The following is a 27,816-nucleotide window of genomic DNA, read 5'->3' on the forward strand; positions in this document are numbered from 1 at the left end:
GACATCACTGAAATCCACTGATGTAAAAACGAGTTGCGGCAGAAGTTACAATAGATATATCTGAAATCTTTTTATTTACAGTAACATTACTTTGTGCTTTGTGTACAGAGTTTACAGACAAAGTGCATTCAGAGCAGGCGCAGCAAGAGCTCGACGTCTAGAAAATGGGATTCAATCACTACAAGCACTGTGATGTTAAAAAGAAGAACGTAACCTAATTTAACCTCCGCCACCACTAGGGGTACATATATTCGTATTGAACCGTCACGGTACGGGGGTCACGGTTCGGTACGCGCATTTTCACGGAGAATACACGGTACAAAAGCTTGATGTTGAACTGAACACGGAAATATCGTTCACAAGGGAGTTCTTTCAGGACACATTTAACCTTGCACATGCAAACTCTGATCGGTCTACTCTAGCTCTTCGAACTCCGAATTCAAATACAACCTCTGGTAGGTTAGTGGTGGTTGTGAGTAGGCTAACACTGAGAATGGCGAGTGACTCCGGCACACAGGAGTTAGACGACCCACCTGCATTATTTAAGTCAGTGGTGTGGGATCAGTGTTAATTTTGTCAGACGAGATGAAATATGTTCATCAACGAGCCTTTTTCCCTTGACGAAGACGATGACGACACGATACAATGTTCGAAAAACACTGACGAAAAATGTGCCAATGTGCGTTTTTGTTGACGAATAAAAACGAGACAAAAATGTCATGCAAAAAAATTAAAAAACAAAAACGTCCTCTTGTTTTCGTCTAGAAAGTCTAGTCCTGCTGTCATGTGTTTGTGCCAGCACTTCTTTTACTGTAACAACATCTTGGGTCTGTAATAGGTCTTGCTGCTCTTGCACCTGTGGCTTGGAAACAAACAGCATGCAGGAGAAACACGGCGTATGGACAGCGCAATCTAGAGCATGAAACGGACCTTAGAAGTCAGGCCCGACCCGGCCCCGATAGAATTCGACCTGAGCCCAGTGTGGTCTGTTTTGATTGACAGCTTTATAGAGCCTGAACCCGTTTGCAGCCCGACGTTATTAAAATGTGCGCATATTGCATAACAGTCAAGAATGAGTCTAGCCTCCCCATTTGTGCTAAACACTAACAGTGATGGACTCATCTTAATTTTAACATTTTAGTAGATGCAACTGGCATAAAATCTATTTATTTATATTGAAATTTAACAATTGCATGTAGAAGATGACAGAACATGTCATAATAGGGTGTCCCTGCTATTAGTAGATTAAAAAATGAAATCAAGTCATATTAAGTGTGTATTGAAAGAACAGACAAGACACTTAGCAAAATTGCATTGAAGATGAATTCATTCAATCAAAATATTTAATCAATATGTTAGCTGTGGAACACAGGTGAACTGGAATTAATAAACAAAACAAATATTCCTGAAATAAATAGAAAAAGACAAATGTTTTGACTAAAACTGGACTAAAATACCGTGTTCACGTTTGACTAAAACTAGATTAAAATTTTGAGACTTTTAGTCGACTAAAATATGACTAACAAAAATGATTTGTGAAATACTAAAAGTGACTGAGAGTAAGAAAGAACTTTGAAACAAGACTAAGACTAAATTGAAAAATGGGTGACAAAATTAACACTGATACCAGCATATGGAAACAATGGTTCTTGTTGTTTTATTTCAGGAATTTGCAGCTACCTCAGCTTGAGATTTGCACAATAAAAACAGCCTTTGAGGATAGCCTTTTTGGTTATGTTTTTTTTTCCTGCACTGTACCCAAAATGTACCGAACCGTAAGGTCTGAACCGAGGTACGTACCAAACCGTGACTTTTATGTGCCACCCCTAGCCACCACACAACATTAAACTTTGTAGTAGTAGCAGTAGCTGTGTCATCTGTAGCTATCATAGCAATAGCCTTGGAAGCCGTAGCTATCGTAGCAGTAGCTGTGTCATCTGTAGCTAGCGTAGCAGTAGCTGTACAGTAGGTGTAGCTATCATAGCAATAGCCTTGGAAGCCGTAGCTATCGTAGCAATAGCTGTGGAAGCAGTAGTAGCAGCTGTAGCTATCGTAGCAGTGGTTACAGTAGCATTAGCTGTAGTAGCAGATATCTTTGACAGGCTAGAGGTCCATATTTTACAAACATTATGAAGCATTTCATGTAACTGTTCCCCCTGACACTTATTAAACACCGCTTGCTGTATTTCAGAATAGCAGATATCATCGTCAGAGGTCTTGTTTATGATCTGAAATAAAAAACTATTCTTAGGTTATCCCGTTCTACACACAGCGCTGCAGAGATTTCAGTGGAAACACAAGTCTAGGAAGGTGAAAGATGACACACAAACACATACACACAGACACATGCACACAGTGTAAAGGGGAAAACCCCTTGTCACTAAAAGAAGTGCATGTGTGTGACTGGGCGAGCGGGCTTGAGTTACTGCAGGAGAGAGAGCGAGAGAGAGTGTGAGCAGCTCCGACAGATGGGACCCTCTGCCTGAAGGTCAGTTTGTAGGATATTATGTACTGTCTATGATGATATTATGTACACTCACACTCACAGGCTTCTCCAGCATCACAAACAGCCGCCATAAAGGTATAAACAGTCGATGTTAAGGTGCACTGAGATTAGCGGGACAATCAGGCAGACATGCAGTGCCATTGATGGAGGAATGTCAAGGCGCTGTGGGTGTGACCTTTGCTCTCTCCTCGCTGCTGGTGGCATCTAATTAACCTTATTTACCCAGAGAAAGTTACTGCTATTTCAGCCGCACCCTGCTTCACCTGCCCGGAACAACCTGCCAGTCATCCACTGTTAGTCATTGCGATCAAACGCCTCAGCAATAGTTATGGAGGAAATGTTTATGACCTTAAACAGCAGCTTTCTTAGTGACTGAACTGTGGCTCACTCTGAATAGAGTGGTTGATAATCACATAAAAGTAAAGCACAGATTAACAGGAAAAAAATCCAGAACAGAAACATTCAGGATTCATTAAACTAGCGAATATCTGATCAAATCTTGACAGCAATGCACAAAACACTGTGGCTTAAAAATGATTCAGGTTCCATAAAATGCTATCAAACAAGCTTACCCTGTTTTCCTCACATTAGTTAGAAGAAACGAAACTAGCATTTGAAACCTGGTGGATAAAAATTCAAAGATAATGTACTTTCTGGGAGATTTTTCATTGTCTAATGATACACAGAATTATTTTCAATAAACTTACATATAAAGTAAGAATCAAACTCCATCAAAACAGAAGCTGTGTGTCATGTTTCCCAGCAGTCACAACGCTCTATAAGCCACTGGGGTTAAACATTACATAAAGGATTACAGTAAGAAGATGCGATAAATGGTGACTGTTCTAACATCTGGTCTGTTTGGTCTGAACACCGGAAAAGACAGACGTGACCCAGCAACATGTCATCAGCTGTCCATCTCCACAGGGAGCTGGCACACGCCATGTTGACATTGACATGCATGTTTTGCATGTGCACACATATGCCGTCATAGCTGAGTGAGTGCCCGCTGTCGGAAAAATACAAAAGGTCAACGTGACTTCTGATGCAAGTCTGATGGTAGAACTGACCTGATCAATTTGCCACATTTAGACTTTAGTCTATGAAGTGAAGCCAAAAACTGCAGTTCCTCAAACGTCCACTTGAGGCTGGCTCCAGAAGTGAGTCAGTCTCCATAAGTCCCCATGTTCAAATGTCCAACTTCACAGCAGAAATAAACATGTTTACAGCCTGGTATAAAAAACAGTTTTGGTCTCTATAGCTAATTTCCCCATTCATGACAACTGTACTTAGGGTGAATTTATATACAACTTGACAACAGATGCACAGTAACGATCTTGGCTCTCTAAATCAATGCCTAAGTGTACACAGGGAATGTGGATGTGCTTCATATCACAAGCATTGCTATTTAAACAGTCACGGACCAGAAAACGTTCAGATTTTTTGGTACCACATCACTACAACAAACTTTAAATCACAGCACACCAAATCTAGTTGAAAAGCAATGACTTATTTTGATTTTTTATTTTTATTTTTTTAACTATCCTGTTAGTTTGACCTCTCAAGTGACATAAAAGAGCAAAACTGTCACAAGTTTTCAGAGCAACCAGCAGTTCAAAAGCCAAAGATCATTTACAACGGCCACTATGTATTGTAGTTCAACAAGCAGAGAAGAATCATAAAATCAGTAAACAGACTCAGTAATGGCGGTCACACACACTAATATCCAGCCTGTTGTTTGCCAACATTAGCGACTGGTGGGACTGGAGACTTGTTTTGCAGTACTACACATGTACGCACTGTACTGTACATACATGCCCAGTATAGACAACACGGCAGGATTTCTGTAATAACACTCCAATATATAAATATATATTCATGACCCAGATACAAACTACCCGTGCCCCTATCTTCATGTTCTCAGGTCTCATAGAAGCGTTCCTCCAAGGCGCCGGGTTGCTGTCAATCATTAACACATGCAGTCGTCCTGGGTAAACTTTGCTCCCAGTTACTGCAGCCAGCAACATGGCAGATGGCAGACCCACTGAGGCCCAAGTCACTTTCAGTCTGGTGTTTCTCTAACAGCGTGTCACAGGTACTAAATATCTGAAATGTATCTCGCTGAGGCAAACTAGAAGACTTCTGCACACGCTCCAGGAAGCTTTGATAAAACACATCCGTCTTCAAACTGCTTCAGGTCCAGACCCCCACAGGAACGTTGAAACAGGTTCTGCTTAAAGTGAACATCCCTCTTGTTCATACTGATATCAAAAAGATGCCTTCCTACTGCTCCGTCATAGTAAGTGATGGGGCAAAAACATATTTCAACGTTTATCTAAGGTTAATAAAGAGTTTTCAGGAGGGATCAATGACCTGTGTGAGCAGGATGAGTGACTACAGCCAGAAAAACATGCTAACATTGTTCATACAGGGACCTGCATTATTGTTTAACAACACCTTTAAAGAGTGCCAAGAGAACGTTTAATCCCAGTAACTCTTCAATGAACCCAACAGCAGCATTGTGTGCATCTTCTCTTTGAATCAGTGATGTCTGAATTACATTCCCTGTACAGTTTAATGAGTAAACATGACAGAAAAACAGCAGCCACCCTTTCACCGTGATAGTTTTCAGTCTTGCTTGAGTCATACATGCTAATGATGTTTGTTGTGTCAGTGGATTAATAAGTCCATTAAGATCAGCTGATTATTATGAGTCTGTCTGATGAGAAAACAATGTGGATTTGCAAGTTTATACTCTACAAATAGAAACTGAAGTGACACCTGTTTGTGTAAAATCAAGGGGTTAGGGTTAGGGTCACCATAATGACCCTCGATTTACGAACCTGTGCACAAGTGCTACTGATTCAGCAAAGTACTGCTCGACTCTGTAAAGGCAGAAATACAGGGAGCCGCTTCAAAAATATTCTTGTCTTGCCAAGTTTTAATTGAATTTGTACCTGGTGCATTAGAGGATAAAACCGAGACTAAAGCACCATCCTGAAGAGTCTGGTGTCAGGTATGAAGTTTAATTTGAATCATGAATGAAGAACAACAGGTCCAAATCATTATTTTTGACCCTTTTAATGTTCTATACATTTTTAATGTTTAATTAGCTTCGATTCTGACCTCAGTATCCACACTGGCAGCGTGGTGTTTTGGCGCTGGCTGGACAGACACTCACATAGCTGACAGGTCACAGGTTTGAACCCCCTGACAGCTGATATGTCATGTCAGAGCTTTTCCTTGAGTAAGAAGCCATTTTTGAGCATCAGCTCGAGTCTGAAACGTAAACTGGGGGACAGTCATCCGGGACACTCTACACAAAGACAGCATTCACGGGTCCAGGTGAGAGGGTCTCTCCTCGGCTCACTCATCAGCTGCAGCACTTTGTCTCCATCACTACATGTTCATTCAAGCCCCTCTTTAGATTTCAGCATACCTCAATACATTCACGTGCATACATGTAAAGTGTTATGTTCTCACTTACATGTAGCCACTATATCAAAGCACTTATTCTTTCATTAGTTACTAATTACTTAGAAGTTAAACGTGGGTCCTGACGTTTCCTGACAGTTTGTTGAGGAGAGAGAAGTTCTTAAGTTTGGCTTCTTTTATTTCATGAAAAAGAAAAAAGGGGAGCTCCAAAACTCAAGATATTAACAGCATTCATAGAAATACTTTGTGTTATGATAAATCCTGATTCCACAGGATTTAACAGGAACTGGAATCTCAATCCACACTTTTGTCATATCGTTGACTGATTGATTGATTGATTGATTGAACAAGTACTTTGATAATTCATCGAGTCAGTGATGAAATGTCAAATTGGTTGGTAGAGCTTTGTGTTTGAGACAGAGGGTTGATGAAAACGAAACATCTTGACTTTTTTTTTTTTTTCAATATTTTCAGGTGATTTACAAAAACAATTTACAAAAAACAACTGACAGATTTAGAAATAAAAAGAATCTGCAGCTGCAACCTGATCTTGTAAACACTAGACTTGTGTATGTGCACATGCTTAAAGGCAAATAGAAATGGAAGCTCAACAGGCCCAAACTTCACTTTCAAAATGACTAAATAAATAAAAAAAAATAAAAAAAATCTCAAAGCAGAATCAAAAATGAACAGTTCTTACTAAATCTCAGGTTCTTCTTTGGCGCCGGTGCCAATTCAGAACACGTTTAATGCCCGGCCACAGCCTGAATCCACCCTCGAAGAATGTCAACACCCTGTCGAATACAGAGCAGCACGCTCTTCCACATGGAATCATAACGATTAAACGTACTCAGTCCACCAGTGAACTTTCCATTCTCCTCTGAGCCAGTGAAAACACTCGTCTTCTGTTACCATTCCCAGTCCATTTTAAGTCCACCTTTCCATCTGCCACACACACACACACACACACACACGACAGGCTGGGCCGGCTGCTCACAGCAACAGCCCTTGACAGCACAGGCTAACTTTAACATTCAGTGCTCCTGTGCTAACACCCCCACACGTACGTACACGAACACTGTCACTCACTTTATCAGGATTCCTCTCCCTGTTGGGCACCAGAAGAAGAAAGCGACAGTCATGAACGTTGTGGTGTGAGCTGATTTGAGCCAAACATGTGGACAGGAGAAGTTTAGATGACCCCACGCTCGTCTCTGTGGCTTGTTTGTAGCGAGTGGGGCTGGAGAAATGTAAAGAGACACCTCGTGGATCGGGTTTCTCCTGAGGGGAGGGAAAGACGAGGCAGCGTGTCGGTGGGCTTCATTGGCCAAACGGAGACCAGAGGAAGCCGCAGAGGGAGATGGGGCGGGCTGTGCAGCATTGTACATCTCTGCCTCTCTTTCTATTTTTTGCTCCCCTCTTTCATTTTTATTTTTTTTTAAGCCTGCTGCCCAGAGAGGTCAGAGACACATCAGTCCTCCTACACGAGGTGGATGTGGGCCTGAGAACCTAATTCAGGTTGAAAATGGCAACGACACACTCAGCAACACAAGGATTTGGCCCAAAGGCGGGGGTTGCTGCTCAAGTCAGATATGTGCTCCGACCGGCTACTGAAGTCGTGCTTTCCCCGTTTATGCCACAGTGTCTGTGATTGGCGAGTGGGGGGTCGATTGTGAGACGTCACAGCAGCTAACGTCAGTGTTGAATGAGAGGAGGAAAACACACGAGGACTCAAACCTCTTCGTTCTTCACGTGGACTTCAGTGGACTACAGATTTACCTCAGCACTTCCAGTTCACCAATCAGACTTCACAGGCAAGTACCACCAAATGTTAGAGGACATTCCTAAATGGAAATATTTGTATAGACAGTTGTCCCTAACTATAACGCGGTTCACTTTTTGCGGACTCGCTGTTTCGTGGATTTTTTTAGTGTAATTTTGCATGCTTTTTTTTTAACAGCGTACTGTACAGTATGAACGCGCTTTGTGTTCTGCGTCCTAAATTGGCTAAGGGAGAACCGCACATGTGTTCTGCGTCCTGATTAACTAAGGGAGTATTGTACAAAATGCGTGTAAAAAGGTGTATAAAAGTGTGTGGTTAGGGGTTTAACGGCCTTAAAACATGTATAATAATTGTAAAACTTACTTTGCGGATTTCGTTTATTGCGGGTTATTTTTAGAACGTATCCCCCGCGATAAACGAGGGACCACTGTACTTGTATTTGTCTTGCGTTTGTCTGGACGGAGGTACTTCCTCCTTTTTGTTACATTTTCTTACTTTTTGTAGCTGGGATTGCAACCGATGAATTGAGAAAGATGAATGGACAGTTTTTGAACCAAAACCCCAATAAAGATTAAAAAAAAAAAAAAAAGAACCTCCTCATAATTTCCCATCATGCAGATGAAACAGTTGTCGGTACGAGGGAAACTCAAGAGACACGACCGAGGACGTGCACGGCTGTCTGACAAGTATCTGTGCTAGCACCACTGCTAGCAAGCTCATCTGCTACATGGTTGCTGTGCCTGTTATCATGTTATTACAGACCTCAGTGGCTGCGAGTTTGACCGTGTTCAAAGTTAGAACAGGATATGTTTAGTTGACATCTTGAAGAGACAGGCCCACACATTTTAAATCTAGTGTGTGGGAATGCCCTGTGAGCCTGAACTGTTTATTTTGATGAAACAGCAAGGAATACCTTGAAAATGTATTTTACTACAGTGGTTAGAAAGTCCTTGAAATTCAAATTGAAGCACACGTCCAGATTCAGAAGTCGTTTCTTTCAGTTCTGTCTCATCACCACGTGTCCCTCCCCTTTCTGTGTCATCTTGATGAGACACTAAATATCACAGAAGTTCATCCACTGCTGTCAAGTTTCTCTACAGGCACATCGAGCATTACGTTGGAGATGAACATTTTAAATTTGGACTTCTTACTTGATTGAAACACAGACGGCATGGACAGTGTCTCCAACAGAGAAGGAGTGGAGTTTGTTTATGTTTAGCTGCTCTCCTTCCTATCCTCTTCCACAGAACATTTAGGACTCCTAATCCTTCCTCCAGGTTTCCCTCCAGACTCTTCACCTCTCTCTCTCTCTCTCTCTCTCTCTCTCCTGTTTGCATTCCTTAGCGAACATCTCTGGGGAAACTTAAACCATGTAGCAACAGTAATACGTATGTAAATGTCATTATATAATTCCTACTGTATATTTACAGTATGCCTGCAGACCACTGTGCTACACGGAGGGTGGATTTATCCAGCTGACGTGAACTTCTTTGTTGCCATGCCAACTCTCCCTCCTCTTATGAATGTTCATTACTTTGGAGAAAACTTTCCGCTGTCCACATGCAGGAGAAGACAGTCTTAGGGTTTGCAAACAGCGAGGGCAGGAACTGTTTCAACTTTTGCTTTGCATTTGTCAGTTTAGGATCTTTTTATTGAACCTTTATTTATTCAGGAGACTCTGGTGGGGTGTCACACAGAATACAACCCGAGTGCAGCATCAATAGCACATGTATTTGTCCTGAACCGTTTGGCACACCTGGTGAAAAAAAACGTGACTGTCAAATGAGCCTGCTTCACTCAAATGATAATTATAAAAGTGCAACTCAGCCAAGAAAAATGTAACATCTGGGCAGCTGTCTGGTGTCTAAACCCTGCAAGTCAGGTTAGCCAAGAGCAATTATCTCACATGCTGTAAGGAGTGACATCTGTATGGTAAACAGAGATGAGAAAGCAGAGCTGGAAGAACCTCCAATATCAATAACATGTATTGTTTGGAAGTGATGAGGTCTCTCTGGACAAAGACGGACAGAAACTGAAGCCATGAAAGGACTGTCCTGTGTCTTCACGTGTATATATTGGTTACTATGCTACGTCTAAAACAACTCACACAACTGACCTCAGAACTAATCTGGGACCTAAGACTTCTCAGCCAATCAAGGTCGAGCCCTTTACAGTCACTACAATTCATTCTGAAGACAACAGAACACCCTCCTGCCAAACCTTCTTAAACATCAAATTCAAAGAGTTTTGAAGGACTTCCCAGGCCGCAGATGAAGGTTAATTACTGTCACCAGACTGAGAAGAATGAGAATGAGCACGATGGATTAATATAAAGGTTTGTTTCTACTCTTGGACTAAATATAATAATTGAAGCATGCGCCTGCTTTCAAGGATTTTAAGGACATTTGGGAAGCGTGGATTTATCTGGCTATTTTTATTTTATTTCATACTGTTAGATATTAAAACGCCAAAGCAGTGTTGCGAGCACACACACACATCATCAGCACTCATCCAAACGGCGCTGACTGAAGCTCTCTGTGTTGAATGAGCTCCGTGGCTTTAGCTTCGAAGAGAAAATCCTACTGGGTCTATTGTGAAAATTCCTGCCACTTGCGTCACTTGCATTTGCCCTGGGATCCCCTGGAGGAAACTGCACCCTCTGTCCTGGTCTTCCTCTAAACGTCTAGGAACGAGCTGCACTGCCAACGACGGGATTTATATAATCCACTGTGCCTTACCAGGACCCTGCTCATAATTTTTTTTGGCTGAAGTCTGACCTGCAATGGTGACTAACCCGCAATGAGGAGGGGAAAAAAAAGAGGAGGAGGATTTGTGCATCTTGATGATGTGCCTGCTTGCAGAGTACAGCTGTTCAGACGCCCACCTCTGCTGCTGCTGCGTACACATGTACCTCAAGGCGGGAAGTAAACGCAGAGATTATGGAAATGAGGGGGAAAGAAACAGCAAAGCATCGTCCTCCATTAGACAGAAGAAGAAGGTCAAATGAAGCACAAGCCGGAGAACAGGTTTGTCTTAAAGTGTCCTTGAAATAATAAAAACCTGTTGTGTCCGCGCCTCTTTCTTATAAAACAAATATCCTGAAATATGATGCAGCAGCATCTACACACAGCGGGAGAAGAGCAACTTTGATTTAACAGGAAAACTAACAACAAAGATCATCTCAAATGACAAAAAAGAAAAAGCAGCTCACAAATAAAAACTGAATAAATTGTAGAAAGGTGGAATGGAATGAAATCTGTTTCTGAACGCTGACTCGAGCGGGTCGAGCCTTGAGGCAGCCAGCTTTGTCCGGCACACTCCATCTCTGCAGCAGTTACATGACACTGAGAGATCAGAGGTGGAAGAGCCCGTCAGTCAGAGAGAGACAATGACCTGAAGGGGACACACGCACGCACACGTTTCTGCTGCTGTCCTCCGAGGTGGCTCGGTAGGCCCACAATGGTCGATGGCATTCATTAATTCAATTACACCACGCGGTGGTTTAACACGGGAGTGTGCCACAGAGACAGAGTGGAAGGACTCACTGCTGGTTCTCCTGCAGACATATCTGGGAGTGGAAGTCGGCTCAGAGGTTAGAGTGGACTCGAGTGTCCTGATCTAAATCCTAGGAGACACTTGTGCTCCTTCACACACTACAATCTGTGATTTGGTTTTTTACATTTTAGCTGCTCAGGTTGAACAAAAGGACACCAAAGCATCTTCAGCCAACAAGTCCAAGTCTCTGGCTGCAGCCGCTCTCTAACATTTGTTTTGGTTCGTTGGCCTCGAGAAAAACTGGTTCCTATTTACTCTGATGAATGGCTTTTTTTGTTTCAACCTCGCTGATGGCCATCAGAGTCTCACAATCTTTAACTTTTCTCTCAACCACCAAAGTCACTTTGAGGTTTTGTCAAATTTAAAAGGAAGATTGGAGCTGAACTTAATTCATTTGTTTCTGAGCAAGATCAAATGTACGACATGTTCAGCTCAGACTGTGACTAACCGTTACTTTTATCATTGATTCATCTGCAAATGATTCATCATTTGGTCTATGAAATGTGGAAAACGGCCCTACCAGTCGCAAACTTCAGTTCAATGGGATGGGGGTGGAAACTTTATGGTAAATTTACAGAAACTTTCCAAAAACTTTTGGGAACTTTAAGCTCTGAAATTTTGGAAATATTTCAAATTGGAAAACTCCATGGGAATTTACTGTAAACTGGGGGTAATCTAAACAAACCGGATCATATCCAAACATAAATCTAAACATAAATTTCAAAGTCATTTGAAATAAAGATGCCAAGTAAAGTTTTGTAATTTATGTAGTAGACAAAACTTTCTGTGAAATACACAGACTTTATTGGCTGAATAACTCGCACGAAGATGCCACGAGCTCTACAGAGAGAAAGTATAGACTACTTTTTAAAACGCGGGTCAGGAAGCGGGTTGGGTACAATATTTCACAATTTTTGCTGCAGTCTGAGTTCGGGCGGGTTAGTTTAAAACGTCGGTCGGTGCAGGTTGATCAAACATGGACCCGGCATCACTGATAGCCCTGCAGTAAGCAGTGTGTTATGTGCATGTGATAGCAGATATTCAAGTGGACCTGCATGAAATCTGATTGTTTTAGTCGAGGTTATTCTAAAATATATATTATAAGTTCCCCGTTAAGGGCCAACCTTTAATTTACTAAATTCCAGGTTTATTCCCATTTATTCCAACTTTGAAAATTCCAGGAATTTTGCCAGCCTAGAAGTTAAATGGAGAAAAGCAGAAAAACAGAAGATTCTGACATTTCTTAAAAACGTATTTCTGGAGCTGGGTTAGCTGTTTACCACCACATCCAGTCTATATGCTAAGCTACGCTAACCCATGTTTGCTCCAGCTCCATACGACAAAGTGAGTGTGATATCCATCACGTGCGTCGAATAAGCACGTCTCCTAAAATGTTGAACTCTTCTTATAAGTGTAGATCAACAGTTCCTGCTGCAGCACTGAGCTCCTGTTTCAGGGTAAAAAACACCTTGAGTTTTCAATGATACGACGGTCAGATTTAGTAAGATGAAGCAAAATGCTGTTAAGTAGCTAAAAGTAGCACGTTTATCTCATGAGCCAACAACATGCATCAGCATCACTTTGGTCTCACAGTGCCAAAGCTATTTCCACACCATGTCAGTGTAAGAGAAATGTTTCCTGAAAGACAAGCTCCCCATCACAGCATCCTTTAACGCAGCCGGGCATAGCAGCTATGTGTTTTTCACAGCTGCTTTCCTTGAAAGTGGAAACGTAACTCAGCTAATCAGTGTGTAAATGAATATGGACAGAGTTTAAAATGTGTGTTCTGAACAGACGCTCCACAAGCAGCCAACCTCAAACATCATCTGAGCTGTGTCGTCCTCCTTAATGTACTCACTGTATGTCTCTGCGGGCACAGAGTACAGCACCTCACAATCACATCTCTCAACTGTGACGTGTCCAGCTCAGTTTTCTAATTCAGGACAGCCTGGCTCCGTTTGGAGGTAACCCGCCTCCTGAAGCGACCGTGCGGGGTAGCAAGCGGGAGCTGCTCGGCGGTTAGGAGCAGCAGACTGCGATTGTACCAGGGAGGTGAGAAATGTGTGTAGCCGTGTGAATGTGAAGTGAACATGTGAACCTGAAGCAGGGGGGTACTGAAAGAGCCACAGATAAATACAGAGCGACCGTAAAAAGACAAACTAGAAAACGCCAAAAACACAAACAAGGTCTTTCACGAGAGACACCTGTTGGATTATTTACTTTCTAGGAGGAAGTCACGTTAGAATGTAGTTTAAAATTATCAGAAGAGCTTCATTTGAAATGGTTCCCTGTAAACTAAAATCACAGTATTTTATGAGACATGACTCCAATCACAAGGTAACAGCCTCTGAATTCCACACACATCTACTACTTGAAACAAAATGGCAGTTCAGTCTGATTATAAGGACACTATCAGGAGAATTTTCCTTCTTCAGTGACTCGTCTTTGCAGACCAGCTGGGAGGCAGAAGAGGCAGGACAGCCGACATGGTGGCGACCATGCTGACAGTAATTCAGAAACCCGTGGGTGACGTCACGCATACGGCGTCCATTCTTCACACCGTCAGTGAGACGAGACGACGTGATGCCGAATCATCAGACGCTGTGAAAGAGGCATTCTTCCCCACTTCAAAGTGGATCTTTGTATTCTGGAGAAAAGGCGACTTGAAAACAAACAAAGGAAGTCACACATCCTGTGTCTAAGTTTGCCAGACGGCCGTGCAGCAAAGTTATGAATAAAAAGTTATGAAAAATACTAGACTGACAGTTTGCAAAGACATTCTGCAGAATCGTTTCCATCTGCATGTTCCAACTTTTCAAAACTAAACCGAATTTATTCTTTTTTCCAGATCCAATTTTTAACATTCTTTTAAGTATCTTTTAGCAAATATGTGAAGTGTGAGCACATGGCATCAACACAAACAGCATGAAAACACTTCCAGGTGGTTTAAACAAACAGAACATCTGTATGTTGAGACCGACATTCTCTGTCATATTTAGAATATCCCTATCAGTACAGTTGTCATAAACAGGGAAATTAGCTACAGAGACCAAAACTGTTTTTTGTACCAGGTACAAAGTGTTTATTGTTGCTGTGAAGTTGGACATTTGAACATGGGGACTTATGGAGACTGACTCACTTCTGGAGCCAGCCTCAAGTGGACATTTGAGGAACTGCAGTTTTGGTACTTGCTGTGTTGGCTTCACTTCATAGACACAGAGGTCGCTGCTTGGAACATGTTCTGATGAGGATTATATTTGATGTAAACAATGTTTGAGGTTATATTTTACACACTGTAATGAGACGTTCTGCTTTCCAGGAACTTCAGGACTATCAGAACTATTCAAAACAAGCCTGGTGCCGTTTGATACTTCACTCTTTAACACACTGTACTTCTATCAGCGATGCAGCTCATGGAATCAACACCAACTGTGTGTGTGCGGGCGGAGGTCAGGTGTGCTTGCTGTGTGCTGGTAGCATGTAGTGTTTACATAAGGAAAACAAGTGCAAGTGAAGCATGAAGGCAGACAAATGTGTACACACACACACACACACACACACTTTAACACATAAACACAGGGAGAGAGCTCAGGCCTCCAGTCCTGAATATAAACCCCGCCCACTCTGGGGGTGGCAGGGCAGAGCCCGACAAGAAACCAGGAAGTGGTTTTCCATCAAACTCGGCGGCGGAGGACCCGCCTGGTTTCTGTGTGGCAACATTCCTGCTGTCACCGCCAAACCGCACACTGCTGTATTTACACAAGGGGAAAGGAAGGCGGTGTCTCATTTAGAGTTGTCACGATACTAAAATGAGTAACCACGATACTATACCAGACAAAGTATCGCGGTTCCGGGTATTATCGCGATACTGCGGCCTTTTTTTATTATTATTATTTTTATAAACTGCAATGTATTTGTACAAGTTAGTTTGAAACAACAACGTTTGTTTTTTAAGCAAAATTAGTGTTGCCACTGACGAAGACGCCACGGCAGACTCGCTGCTCGGGCCCGGTGCTTCTGCCATGGTGAGTGTGTTGTCTCGTGTCTGGGCGAGACAGAACATTAGCTTGTCGTTTGTTTTGAAGCGAGTTTCTATCAAGGAGCTGTCTTCGCGGAGTTCGTTCTTGCGGGCAGAAACACACGAAGAGCCAATCAGCTAACAGACGGGTGGACCCAGCGTGCGGAAACAGCCTATCATATCCCTGGACGTCACCAGTAACAGGCAAACAGCCAATCATTCAGCAGCTGTGTAGTTCGGTTGCGGTTCCATGTTGGTTTGTTTACAAAGGAGTAGCATGCAGTGAGAAGCCGGGAGGAGAGTAGAGGTGGCCGCTGTGAAGCGGAGACCGGCACCGGTAGTATAGTAATCCACGGTAGTGTAAAATTTCTAGTATAGTAGCGACGGTTATGATTTGGCACCGCGGGGTACCGTGTATACCGTGGGTATTGTGCAACTCTAGTCTCATTGTGTTATTACTACGCCTTGCGACTCACTTTAACCTACAGCGTGATATGTATGAACACACTCGGCTGCTTAGCAACACGCTGGCATTCCCTAACGATTCTGAGACAACACAGCATCACACCTCCGGTCCCTCGTAATAAAGTTTTAGGAAGTCAACCTCCATCAGTGGTCCTGAGTCTGAGGTTCCGGACCTGCAAATGACAATCAACAGGATGTTTTCTGATGTCTTTTGTCCATATCAGAGACAGACGCAGCACTGCCCCGCCCTGTGTGATCACCATGATGATCTACCTGTCTAGGCATGTAGTGATCACACACACACACACACCAACAACAACAACAGCACACAGACAGACTCTGGCAAAGCAGCAACATAATCTGGCTCACTCAGTGCGTGGTTTATATGTTAAAAGGCATGCTGAGGTGGAGGTGGAGGTGGAGGCTTCAGTGTAAAGGCTCGTCTCAGCTTCTGTCTCTGTAACACTCGTCTCAGAGCTCTGCCATCCATAATCTGCATTCCTCCTCTCAGCTTGCTCAGAACTTGCTTGGAACAAACAGCTCATTGAGCAGCGGGCCTGTCACCTTTTATTTAAAACGCTCTCTGATCTGTTGCATGCTTTGTTGCACCATTAGCAGACGGGCCAATCTCTGCTCTGCTCACTGAAGAAAACTGTTAGCGTTGTGTTTAAGGACCAAACCAGGTGCTGTGCTGTGACCACCGACCACAGCGACCTGCGGAACAGGTTCAGCTTCTATCTAGCCATCAGGCCGGGGAAACCAGGAGCAATCCAGGGGGAACTGCACTAACTTTTTTGTACACACCAGCAGCTCATCCCCAGCACAGCATAGTTTGAGACACAGATCAAGGTGAATTACTGACTGAAGCCTGGCAGGTCTGACAGGAGCTCACAGGCAGGTGACACCGTCTACTGACTCATGTTAAAACAACTTGAATTGAAGCACCTTTAACAGACGGGGTTGCTTTCAGGTTGACTGGGACACATTAGTACACACCTGATGAATAATAAAGGATACTAAAGAGAGAAGTCAAAAGTTCAAACGCTGCTGAAACTGATACACGGAGGTCAGCAGCACCTAATGAAGCAAGACTTTCAGACCGGCTTCATTTGAGAGACGCCTTTCTTATCTGATCTGTGCATAATGAACTCAATGATTACTTTTGCAGGAGACAAAGAGGATTTCAGCCCCCTCCCCCCTCCTCACCCGAACACTCCCCCCTTCCCCTCTTACCCTTGAGCAGTGGCAAGGGCGTGAGCTCTATGGGTTTGCCCTGAGAGCGGAACTGGGACGAACTCTGCGACCGCTTCTGCTTGGCCTTCCTGACAGACTTCCGTGAAAATCCGTCCACTTTGTCCACAGATGGAGACGTGGTGGCTGCCGAGGACATAGCCCTGCTGGGAGAAACACAGGAGAGACGGGCTGGTTAACACGATCACATCAGACGCACGGTCAGAGAGCTCTCAGTTCATGAAGTGATCAACCACACAACGTTCAAAGTGCTGATCGTCATTCATCAGCACGTTTCTTTATAGGATGGATTCATGAGCTGCAGTGATTGGTCGATTAACTGATTGAATTTAGTCATTATATCAATCAACTATTTTGATAATTCATCGATTCAAGTTTTTCTTCTTTCTAGATTTCTAGATTCTGATTTCATTCTGACATTTGACCAGGCAGCAAGAGAAAAAATATATAATTTACACATTTGCAGTAAAGTTTTGAATATTTACTTTTTAAAAAGGTCCAGTGTGTAGAATTTTGTTGCATATAGCGGTCCAATCGCTAATCACTATTTAGTTCGTCTGTTCTGGGCTACTGTAGAAACACGTTGTTTCAACATGGCTGCCTCAATGAAAGGGGACCCGCTCCCACTGTAGATACAAAAGAATAATTTATATCTAACAAAAAGATGTTTATTTTCAGGTGATTATACATGCATGAAAACATAGTTATGAATATTATGTTACATGTCTGCCTTATTCTGAAAATAAAAAGGCCCCAAAATCTTACACACTGCACCTTTAAAAAGGAGGTTGAAAAATTGAGGCGCAATGAAATGACACGGTAACAGTGAAGTTTGTTGCCCTAAAGTCTAAATTCCACCAGGCAACCCATTTAGGCGGAGCTAATCACGACTGTTCTAGTCAATGATTCAAACTCCAGCGGCCCCACTGCAGTCCAGTTCAGAAGCGGGCCTCCACTCGGTGCCGCGGAGAATACACGGCTGTTCTATTTTTGACGTCAATCTGCACAGAGCAGCTCAAGCTGACAGGAAGTCAGACACAGAAACAACAGAGAACTTAGTTGATTTTCAAAATAAAAACACCTCGTGCAAACTGATGGTTATAAAACAAACAACAGAGTATATTTAAATATTTAGAAGCACATAAACCAGAAAAATGACCAAATCAGATCAAGTTAATAAAGTCTGGCGGGCTAAGCGCTTCTGGTTGGGTCTGGTGTCGTGTGGAGATCGGACAGCAACAGCGTCACATTGACGTGAGCTCTGCTGGAAGAACCTGGCAGTCGATCAGAACTGTTGGAGAAAATGTGGGAAGGATGGAGCGAAACACCACTACATTTTTTGGAGCTGCCCAAAGATACAATTATTTTTGGCAATGTCAACAACTTATCGATTAATCAAGAAAAAGACACTTGAGACTAAAGAAAAAATTATTAAAGCTCAGTTCATTATGGTTTCATTTTTATCTTTTCATAACCAGCGGGATATATTTGGCCGTTATGACGCAGCTCCACAGCCGTGAGGTTCTTCTTGGTAGTGACCTCATCAAAGTATCAAAACAGAGGAAACATCCAAACCTGAGCAGCCACAGCTGATGGCCTCGTTTTCCCAGCATGCGACACTATTTAGGCCTCTGGTGAGGCGTGGTTACAGTACACAAACACACCGCCCTCCCTACATGCCAACGGACTGTCAACACTCGCTACACACACACACACGTCTGCCCACAACAATGGAGCTGATTCTGTGGCTGCGAGACGCTGCCACAGTTTGAGGAAGCTGAGGAAACGTCCACCGCTGTGTGTTCGCTGCTGATTACGTCTGAAACGCGGTGACAAGTGAAACAAAACCACAGAAGAAGAAGCACTTTAAACTGCTGAACAACCTCTGTGCACCACACCCAGGAGGAAGAAGAAGAGTGAAGATTTCTTTTAAGCTGACTGAGGGTACGAGGATGTGTCTGGTGAGAAACAAAGTCTGAACTTTTAGCAGAAGTTTGGTCTGATGCGTGGAGACTTTTGGAGACTTCTGACCTTGTTATTCTTTGATATGTGCGACGTGTGAGCTGAGATTGTTTCATGGTCCTCTGATTGGATCATCAACACAGCATCCATGTGTGTACGGAGTAGAGATGTGTACAAGTATTTGAGTACTGCATTTGGACATTATTACTATCTATCGCATTTTTCTATCTAGTAAAACAGACGTGCACAGCGGCACATAATGTTCACGCATCACCATCTTTACACTCAACATTAATTTTCTGTTATTGACAACTGACAATTAATATCCTAAGATATTCTCACAGAAACAAAACGATCCGTTATGCCACATGGATGCAGATGAAAACCAGCCAAATGATTTAACTATTGTGCTATCTGAATGTTTCTGAACATTTCCTTCATCACACCTCGTCTGTCTGTTCATCGCAGTAAGGTAAGCCAACTCTAAACTCAACGTTTTCACTTCAGACATCATTCTTACAATATTTATACATTTATTTATTTATTAATATTGAAAAGATTTCAAAATCAGTCCATAAACTAACATTGTTATGTTGTTGTTCTTCGTAATATCCTGAAACGTCTTATTAAACTAATCATAAAGGAAGTGGCCCTTTCATTTAGAAGAAGAAGATAATATACTTTATTAATCCCTCGATGGGGAAATTCATTTTTCACTCTATTTCATTAACCCTTCAATGAGAGTCCACGGCCCCGGGAAACGGCGAGGTCCGGGCGCTGTAAATGCAGAGCCGGTCGCGGCGCACCGTGCGGCCGTCCCTGCCCCGAGTTTAATCCCCGGTGCAGACTGCGCGGAAGTTGCGGTGATTGGTTAAAATTGCAACACCCCCGAATTTACGGGGATTCACTGAAGTTGCGTTGAAGTTGCAACATCGTGAATTCCTGGAGGGTCTGTGTTATGGTATCATTTACGGTACAGACAGGCCTGACGCCGATTACCACTACTGCGCATGTGTGTAGGTGTAGGTGTAGGGGTGTGTGTGTGTGTGTGTGAGAGAGACACAGAAAGGCAGACGTGGCAGTGGAAGCTGCAGCCACAACGTAACCTATTTCTAATTTTTTTAAAAAGACGAAAAAGAACATATCCTACTTCTCTCGCATTCGCCAAGAATCACGATTCATTTTTTCTGTCAACCGCATTTGTACCGATTTTAAATCGTGTCACGATGCATCGTTACATCCTTATTAGACATGCATTTTAACACACACACACACACACACACACACACACACACACACACAGTACAAGGGCATAGACATGCAAATGTGGAGAGAGATGGGGGGTTGGGGGTGGGGTGCCTTGCTCAAGGGCACCTCAGCAGTGCCCAGGAGGTGAACTGGCACCTCTCCAGCTACCAGTCCACCTTCCATATTTTTGGTCCATGCAGGACTTGAACTGGCCACCCTCCGGTTCCCAAGCCAAGTTCCCAAAGACTGGTTCCCAAAGACTGAGCTACTGCCGCCCCTACATTTATGTACTTTTAAACATAGCATGTCAACATGCAAATACCATGCAACATGAATGGTCACATTTACGTATACGTGACGTCACCCACAGGTTTCTGAAGAGCCGCTGTGGAGCTCAGTGTGTGGTGGCTCTGGCTGCTGTCATGTTCACTGTCCTGCCTCTTCCACTTTCCGAGCTAAACTAACAATGAGCAGAGACGTGGATCAACAGATGTGAGGCGGGCTGAATCACGCCTGAGTGCTCAAACAAGCCACCCGTGACGACACCCATCTGTCAATCAAAGCATCCACGCTCTTAATTCTGCATAACTTTAATCCTTAATATAATCTGAACCGGTGAGTTGTATATAAATTCACCCTCAGTACAGTTGTCATGAACGGGGAAATTAGCTACAGAGACCAAAACTGTTTTTTGTACCAGGCTGTAAACATGTTTATTTCTGCTGTGAAGTTGGACATTTGAACATGGGGACTTATGGAGACTGACTCACTTCTGGAGCCAGCCTCAAGTGGACGTTAGAGGAACTGCAGTTTTTGGCACTTCTGCATAGGCTTCATTTCACCATGAACCACACAGGTTGCTGGTTGGTGTCAACATGCTGTTTGCATATAAAACTCCTCCTCCTGAGACAAGGTCTGATTCCTCTGAACATGTTCAGATATTTTCTATTTATTAACTCAAAATTTAGTTGTGCATCCAAAAACACTTTCTTTTTCAGCCAAATTAAGTTTTGGAAACTTTAATCTGGTGTGCAAACTATTTTTTTTTCTTTTTCCTGAAGTAATTAATATAAACTTAAATATATAATACATAAGGTACAACTTTTCTTAAAATCCATTAAAATGTTTCACTCCCCAAAACCAAGACTGAATTATCATCCCCAAGTAAGCTCAATGTGAACCCTCAAAAGCCGTCAAACTGTACTTATAACAGAACTGGTCTATGGACAGAGGCTTATCATTGTGTCATTAACTTTTATTTGACAGTTTGGACATCCAGACTTCCACACACTGTACGGAACAATAACTGGAGACAGCGTCGTGTCAGGAGAGGTAAAAGATCCCGAACAAGTCCACACCAACTCGACTGGATGACAAGAAACCACGAGAAGAAGTCAACTGAAACTGGAGCAAAAAAAAAAAAAAAACACATTATGTAAAGAGACGTGAGTGTGACACTGGAGGCTAAAACTCTGACCGGGCGTTAGAGATGCAGTCAGCACAAAGTCACAGCGGCGGGCGTACAGTGTGTCCTCTCTGTCCACTGATATGTTCGAGGTCTGGTGGACACACTCAGCATTCAGCGCACGCACACATACACACACACACACTCCTGCTGACAGTGAAAGCCTTTTACAAGCAACATGAGGCTGCACAGCTGACCGTCCATCATCGTATACAGTACTGTACTGCAATTTTACAAGTCATTCATGGCTGCAGACCAGCGTCTCTTCCATCTGTGGTAAGAGACCGTCAGGCTGTTGAAGCAATGTGAGTGTGAGTGGAGTCAGATCATAATCAAGACTGACAAGTGTGATTAATGAAAGAGCTCATTGTATTTGCTGGTTACTGTCTTCACTGAGATGCTTCTACCACTATGATGGTAAGATTCAGAACTCAGGATCTAGAAATGACCAAATCCTTGTTCCATTCTTTTCCAGACCCATATCCGGACCCTACTCCAGGTTTCCCCCAGGAGACTGCTTCGTGAAGTGCCCCACTTTCCTAACTCATGACATCACAACGTGCTGCCGAGTAATTACTGCGACACAAACATATGATGTGGTCCTGACGCTTCTCGTCACTCATGTAACTACTCCAAGAAGGCTTGAACAAACGGCTCACTCAGATGTAATTTTCACAAAGCTTAAAAGGGACAGTTCATACGAGGTACTGATCCACAGTCAGTGCGTTCACGTACAGCTCAAGCTGGCAGATAGTCAAGACACAGAAGTAAAGTAAAGATAGTAAAAACAGACAAATGGGAAACAAATAACTTTGTAGCACATTGACTCGTGGTAGAATCACTTGAACCAAGGAAAAACCAAATCTGAGCCAGTTAACAAAGTCTGGTGAGCAAAGCGTTTCTGAAACTATCGTTGGGGTTTGAAATCACGTGGAGAACAGACCAAATCAGCCGCGCCCGCACAAGAGAAGTGCCGGAGACTAGAAGTCTGGACATCATCCAACTATGCAGAAGTACCTCATACTGCCCATTTAATGAGCCTGATGTTGTTAATCACAACATGTGCACTGATCTTTGGTTAAAGACCTAAAACATTTTAACTCTCTTTAAATGTACACACACTGCAGTCACAGATTCACACGACAAAACTCATTACACGCAGTCATCTGTCGCCTCTGCTCACAACCACACAGCTGTTGACGATCCATCTGTATGAACGCCGTCTGTCGGGCATCAGTGTTGTCAGCGGGGCGAGAAAACACCTCCAGCTCAACCCTGATCCGTCTCATCAGTGGCTGCTCGGTTCAACTCCTCCGGCGGCCAGGTAACCAAAAACTGAGAAGTGACACCTGAGCCAAACAAAAGCCTGCCTCTGAAAAATCACCTTCGGTCTGGGATTAACTCCAGCTGAAGGCTTAGAGTGGAGCAGCTGTGACGTACACGCTGACACCTTTGCGAGTACGTTCATTTCAGTAAAAATCCACGAGCTGGGATGATGTACGGGGCAGCAGGCGCCGGGAAAAGTTGTGTTTTTGGGGACACAACAATTAGCCATTTGATTGATTAATGAACAACAAATAAATAAGTCACTGATCTGTTGTCCTGCTGCAGCTCCTCCAACATGCAGATTTGCTGATTTTGACACGGTGAAGCAATTTCACAACAAACTGATCAGCACATGAATCCATGGTGAACACAAAGAAGTGACGCTCTTCGAATTTGTGATACTCTGCACACAGGCCGCATCCTAATACAACTTCCAACCTGTGCGAAGACGCCATCAAACAGACTCTTGGGGTGCATCGATCGTCCAGAAGCAGAGATCATCGTCACTGATGAATATTCAAAGAGCTGTCAAAGCAAACCAGTCATCCTCCCTTTCAAATGTTGCTTCAGCTCCACTTACCTGTGCAAAGGGGCACTGGAATCCCTGTGAACAACCATCAGTCCCTACCCCCCTCTCTCTGACAAACCGGCTGATGGCGAGAACACCACAACACACGACACGGCAGAGCGAGACTACTACGGTGGCTGGTCGTGCATATGGCACCCGAGCGCCGAAGCCCTTCCCCTCCCATCGCCTCTTACATAAGAGAGCAGATGACATCCAAACAGGCTCGCGGAGGGTGGGATTAGGAGAACAAGGAAGAAGGAGAGAGGAGGGGGCACAGCCGACAGAAAGGGAGGAAGAGGAGGGAGGGAGCTGCTGTTCGACAGGAAGTCAACAAATAGGCAATGGCAAGGCAGAGCGAACGGAGCTGAAGAGAGGGGACAGCACACACACACACACACACACACACACACACACACACACACACACACACACACACACCACACCACACACACCACAGACATACACACACACACACACTGGCAGGAGAAAAACTCGAGGCTGTCGCCTGTGGTCCAAAGTTAAAATTCAAAGCCCACACTGCATGATTCTGACTTAACTTCATCTAATCTCTCACAAATGGAAGCTAGAAGTCCAGAAATACAATATTCAGAAATATCATTTTAATGAGCACAGCCTTCAGATGTCTCAGAGTTTGTTTGTTTTCATAGAACAGAATATATTCATACACACATGCAGTTTTTTTTTGGGCTATTTTTAACGTGACAAATTGTTGTCGGTTCAGTCCAACACGCTCATCAACTCTGGATATTATTATTGCTTAAATTATGAACTGTGGACATATTCAATATGCTGTGTTCACGTCCTGTGGTGAGCGTCATTCATGATGATAAACTAAGTTACGTTAAATAAACTCTACCAAGCAATGTAACAGATGACCCGTTGGTGACTTTTCTAAAGCCCAGGGACACGTCTTCATGTCTTATTTCGTCCAACCAACAGTCCAAAACAAACAAAAAATATAGTGTCTTCAGACGATTCAAGGTGCCGACTGCTCATCAGTTTTTCGGAGCTAATCATTCACACACTGATGTTGCGGCCTACAGGGTTCAGCATATTCAGGACACTTCGACACGCAGACTAGACGAGCTGAGGATCGAACCGCCGATCATCTGCCACAGCCACCAAAAAGTTTCAGTTTGCCATTATGAGACTAAGAAAATCTGATAATATTTACATCTGACGAGCTGGAAACAAGCTCATGATATTTTTGCTTGAAACAAATGACTCGGAATTTTGTGTCTGTCAACTGTGCGCACGCTCAACAGATTAATACTGAATATTAGAGACTGACCGATATGAAAATTCAGAGGGAAAGAATTCACAGATTAACATCATGGCCGACACAGGAGCAAAGAACGCTGCTTTCTGAAACTTATTTCAACATGAAGAATATTTAAGTGTTCTCTAACTTGCTGAGAGACACGTCTTCTTCTCTTACTCTGTGCTGCTGGCCTCAGTATCCAATCATCAGCATTCACTCTGTCTGAACAACTTTATAGTGACAGCAAAATATTATTTCCTGCACTGAATACCAGAAAGAAGTTTTCATGTCAGATAACATGCATGTGTGCGTTATACACGCCGAGCTCCGCACACATCCCGACGTCTGCTTCATGGCATTGTTCACGACGAGTGACGGATCTACAAAGTTCAGGCCTTCGACTCTGCAGACAGCGTCGACACTGGGAGCCAGAACCAGGCCAGTTTCACACATTTCATAGCACCGTGTTAGATATGCAAAATGAATGAATGAATGGTCCCAGCACCAATTACTCATCAGCATGAATTCCTCGTATCTGCCATGTCAAACCTTTCTCCTGTCACTGCCACTGACTGAACGCTGCAACGTGACAGCACGTCTAATTGGTGTGATATGTTCATGGTGTAATTACACTGTTCACACAAGTCAGGAACAAACTAACTCAGCAACTTTCAAACACACACACACACACAGAGCTGATAAGAAAGACGCAGGTCTTACATCAGAGTCATCATAAAACCAGGAGACTTTGGATTGTTCGGCTATCTCAGCACCGGTCCTGACCCCTGACACGGTGTGACAGGAGGAGTGTGTATGACAGAAAGTATGCCCACACACACACACACACACACACACACACACACAGCAAATACCATCCCGTGTAACGCAGAACGCCACACCTGGCCTCTGGCATGCTGCTGTTATTCACACATGACTGACAGGGCAGAGATAAAAAGAAAGAAAGAAAAAAAAAGTCTGAACTTAAGTCAGTCCAGAAGACTGTGTGTGTGTTACAGTGTCTCTCACTCATCGTCCGTGTCACTACAGTGTCATTATCTGTGATGATCGCTCTCTCTGATCGGCGATTGCTGAAATAATGTTGGCCTCTACGAGAAGACATGACAGGCGGGAGGCACGTTCACAGTCAATGCAAAGCCAGGCAAAGTTCACGGCGGATTAACGCCACACATTCACACAGTTGGCTTCACTTGACAGAGAAGTTAAACTTGCCTCAGACCAGATTCACGGAGCTTTTTCAACCCATGAGGATTGAAACACAAAACAAAAGCATTTACTTTAAAGCAAACGTGCCCGTGCCCGGAGAGATCAGCCACTAAAGCCCAACAACATAATAAAGATTACATCCATGTACCGTGTCGTTTCATGTCACACATTCACGTTATCAGCGAGAGCAGCAAAGGTAGGCCAGCAGCTGCATAAGGTCAAAAACTGAAGCTGGCGTTAGCTCGTTAGCTCGTTAGCTCGTTAGCTCGGGCCTGGCAGCGGCACAACGTTCAAGACGTGACAGCGCGATAGCAGCCAGCTAGCGCCAACAGCTCCCGACCAACAGCCTCAATTTAAGCATACGCCGTTAGCTAGTCGTCTCCCCTGTGTGCACAAAACACTTAAATGTTACTAACGCGGAGACGAGCTGGCGTTTTCCCCGGGCTGTCTAGCTTTAAGACGGGAAAACGGCGTTTTTTTAGGTCGCTGGCTAGCGTCAGCGCTGCGGCTATCGCGGGTTAGCTCAAGTTGAACATGTTAGCATTTAGCTCGTTAGCCGCCAGCAGCAGCAGCAGCAGCTAGCGCGAATCAAACACAAAGAAAGCCGATGAGGAAGCGTTGATGATTGGATCAAATCTGGATTATTTTTGCATGTGTGCTAAGAAGAATAACGTTACCTGGGCGGGCTCGGGCGGTCAGCCATCATCCCAGATGTAAATACAGGGGGAGGGGGGGAGGCAGTGCTAATGCTGCTACCGTGAGCTAGCGCTCGGAGACTGACAGAGCAGCCTGGGTTTGGGAAACACACACACACCGTCCGGAGCCCCGACAAGCTGCTGCAGCCGACCGGCTGGCTGCTAGCCCTCCGAGTGCAGTACTTTACCTTGATCCTTTGCGGTTCGCAACGGAGACGGCGGCGAGGAGTTCTCCTATGTTTGGAAATCTATCGGGCTGACTGTTCGGCTACCTCCAGCTCGGTGCGAGCAGCCTTTCCCGAGCAGCGGCGGAGCAGCAGGAAAATGTGGCCTCAAACAGCCAAACCCACGAGTACCTTTTCCTTCCAACGGAATGATCCTCAAACTCCCATCAAGAACAAAACACGGCTGTATAAAACGATTAGGTTCACGCAATTACATTCCCGTTACTGATCCAAAGCCCTGGGTTCTGGTGTTTTCCTTCAGCTCGTCCGTCGGTTCGGTTCGGGGCTGTTTCTTTTCACCCTATTGTCAACACTGCTGGGCTGAGACCACGGCACACATAACGCGAAATGCTTGACGGGGTTTAAGATCGACGTACGACGGCGATTGGCTGCCGCGAGCAATGTCGAGCGTCGTGATTGGCCGGCAGGCGGTGTCAGTCACAAGCGGAAGGGAAACGAGGCTCTGAATCCTGTCGGTTAGGTGGAGGAGGAGAAGGGGACAAGGAAAAGTGCTGGTGTGTGTGTGTGTGTGTGTGTGTGTGTGTGTGTGTGTGTGTTTGGAGCGTCCGCCGCCACACGGCGCGCTGGAATGAGGCTAAACCTGTCCGAGGCCCAGCCCTGCGCTTCCACACTTTGTTATCCGCACTTTGACGGTCGCTTCGACCCAGCTTCAACTGCGTTTATGTTACACTTGAACCCGGCGAAGCAGCGCCGTGTGCGGGATTTCCACGCAAGTGCCAAGATTAGAGAGAGAGATGTTAGCAGGAAGAGAGTTACATAACTATAATATATAGGTCTACTGTGAATAA

At 44.0% G+C, this 27,816-nt stretch overlaps 1 protein-coding gene across 5 annotated transcripts in view; it reads right to left on the reverse strand.

Annotated features, from left to right (window-relative positions):
- The window catches only part of ppp2r5eb (protein phosphatase 2, regulatory subunit B', epsilon isoform b), a 45,889-nt gene extending 18,527 nt beyond the window's left edge, over positions 1 to 27,362 (reverse strand). The window contains exons 1-2 of one of the 5 annotated variants that reach the window (XM_027278697.1): positions 26,972 to 27,362; positions 16,996 to 17,156 (exon numbers count right to left, since the gene is read on the reverse strand). In XM_027278697.1, coding sequence (XP_027134498.1) covers positions 16,996 to 17,152 — 157 coding nt within the window. In that variant the 5' untranslated portion in view covers positions 17,153 to 17,156; positions 26,972 to 27,362. Of the gene's footprint in view, positions 1 to 7,030; positions 7,177 to 16,995; positions 17,160 to 23,594; positions 23,746 to 26,765; positions 26,930 to 26,971 lie in introns of those variants that run through there. The other 4 variants (XM_019259109.2, XM_027278696.1, XM_027278695.1 and 1 more) reach the window with 4 other exon arrangements.
- Between the last annotated feature and the right edge of the window lie 454 nt (positions 27,363 to 27,816).

Source organism: Larimichthys crocea, chromosome V (assembly GCF_000972845.2).
Source record: "Larimichthys crocea isolate SSNF chromosome V, L_crocea_2.0, whole genome shotgun sequence".
NCBI lineage: Eukaryota > Metazoa > Chordata > Actinopteri > Sciaenidae > Larimichthys > Larimichthys crocea.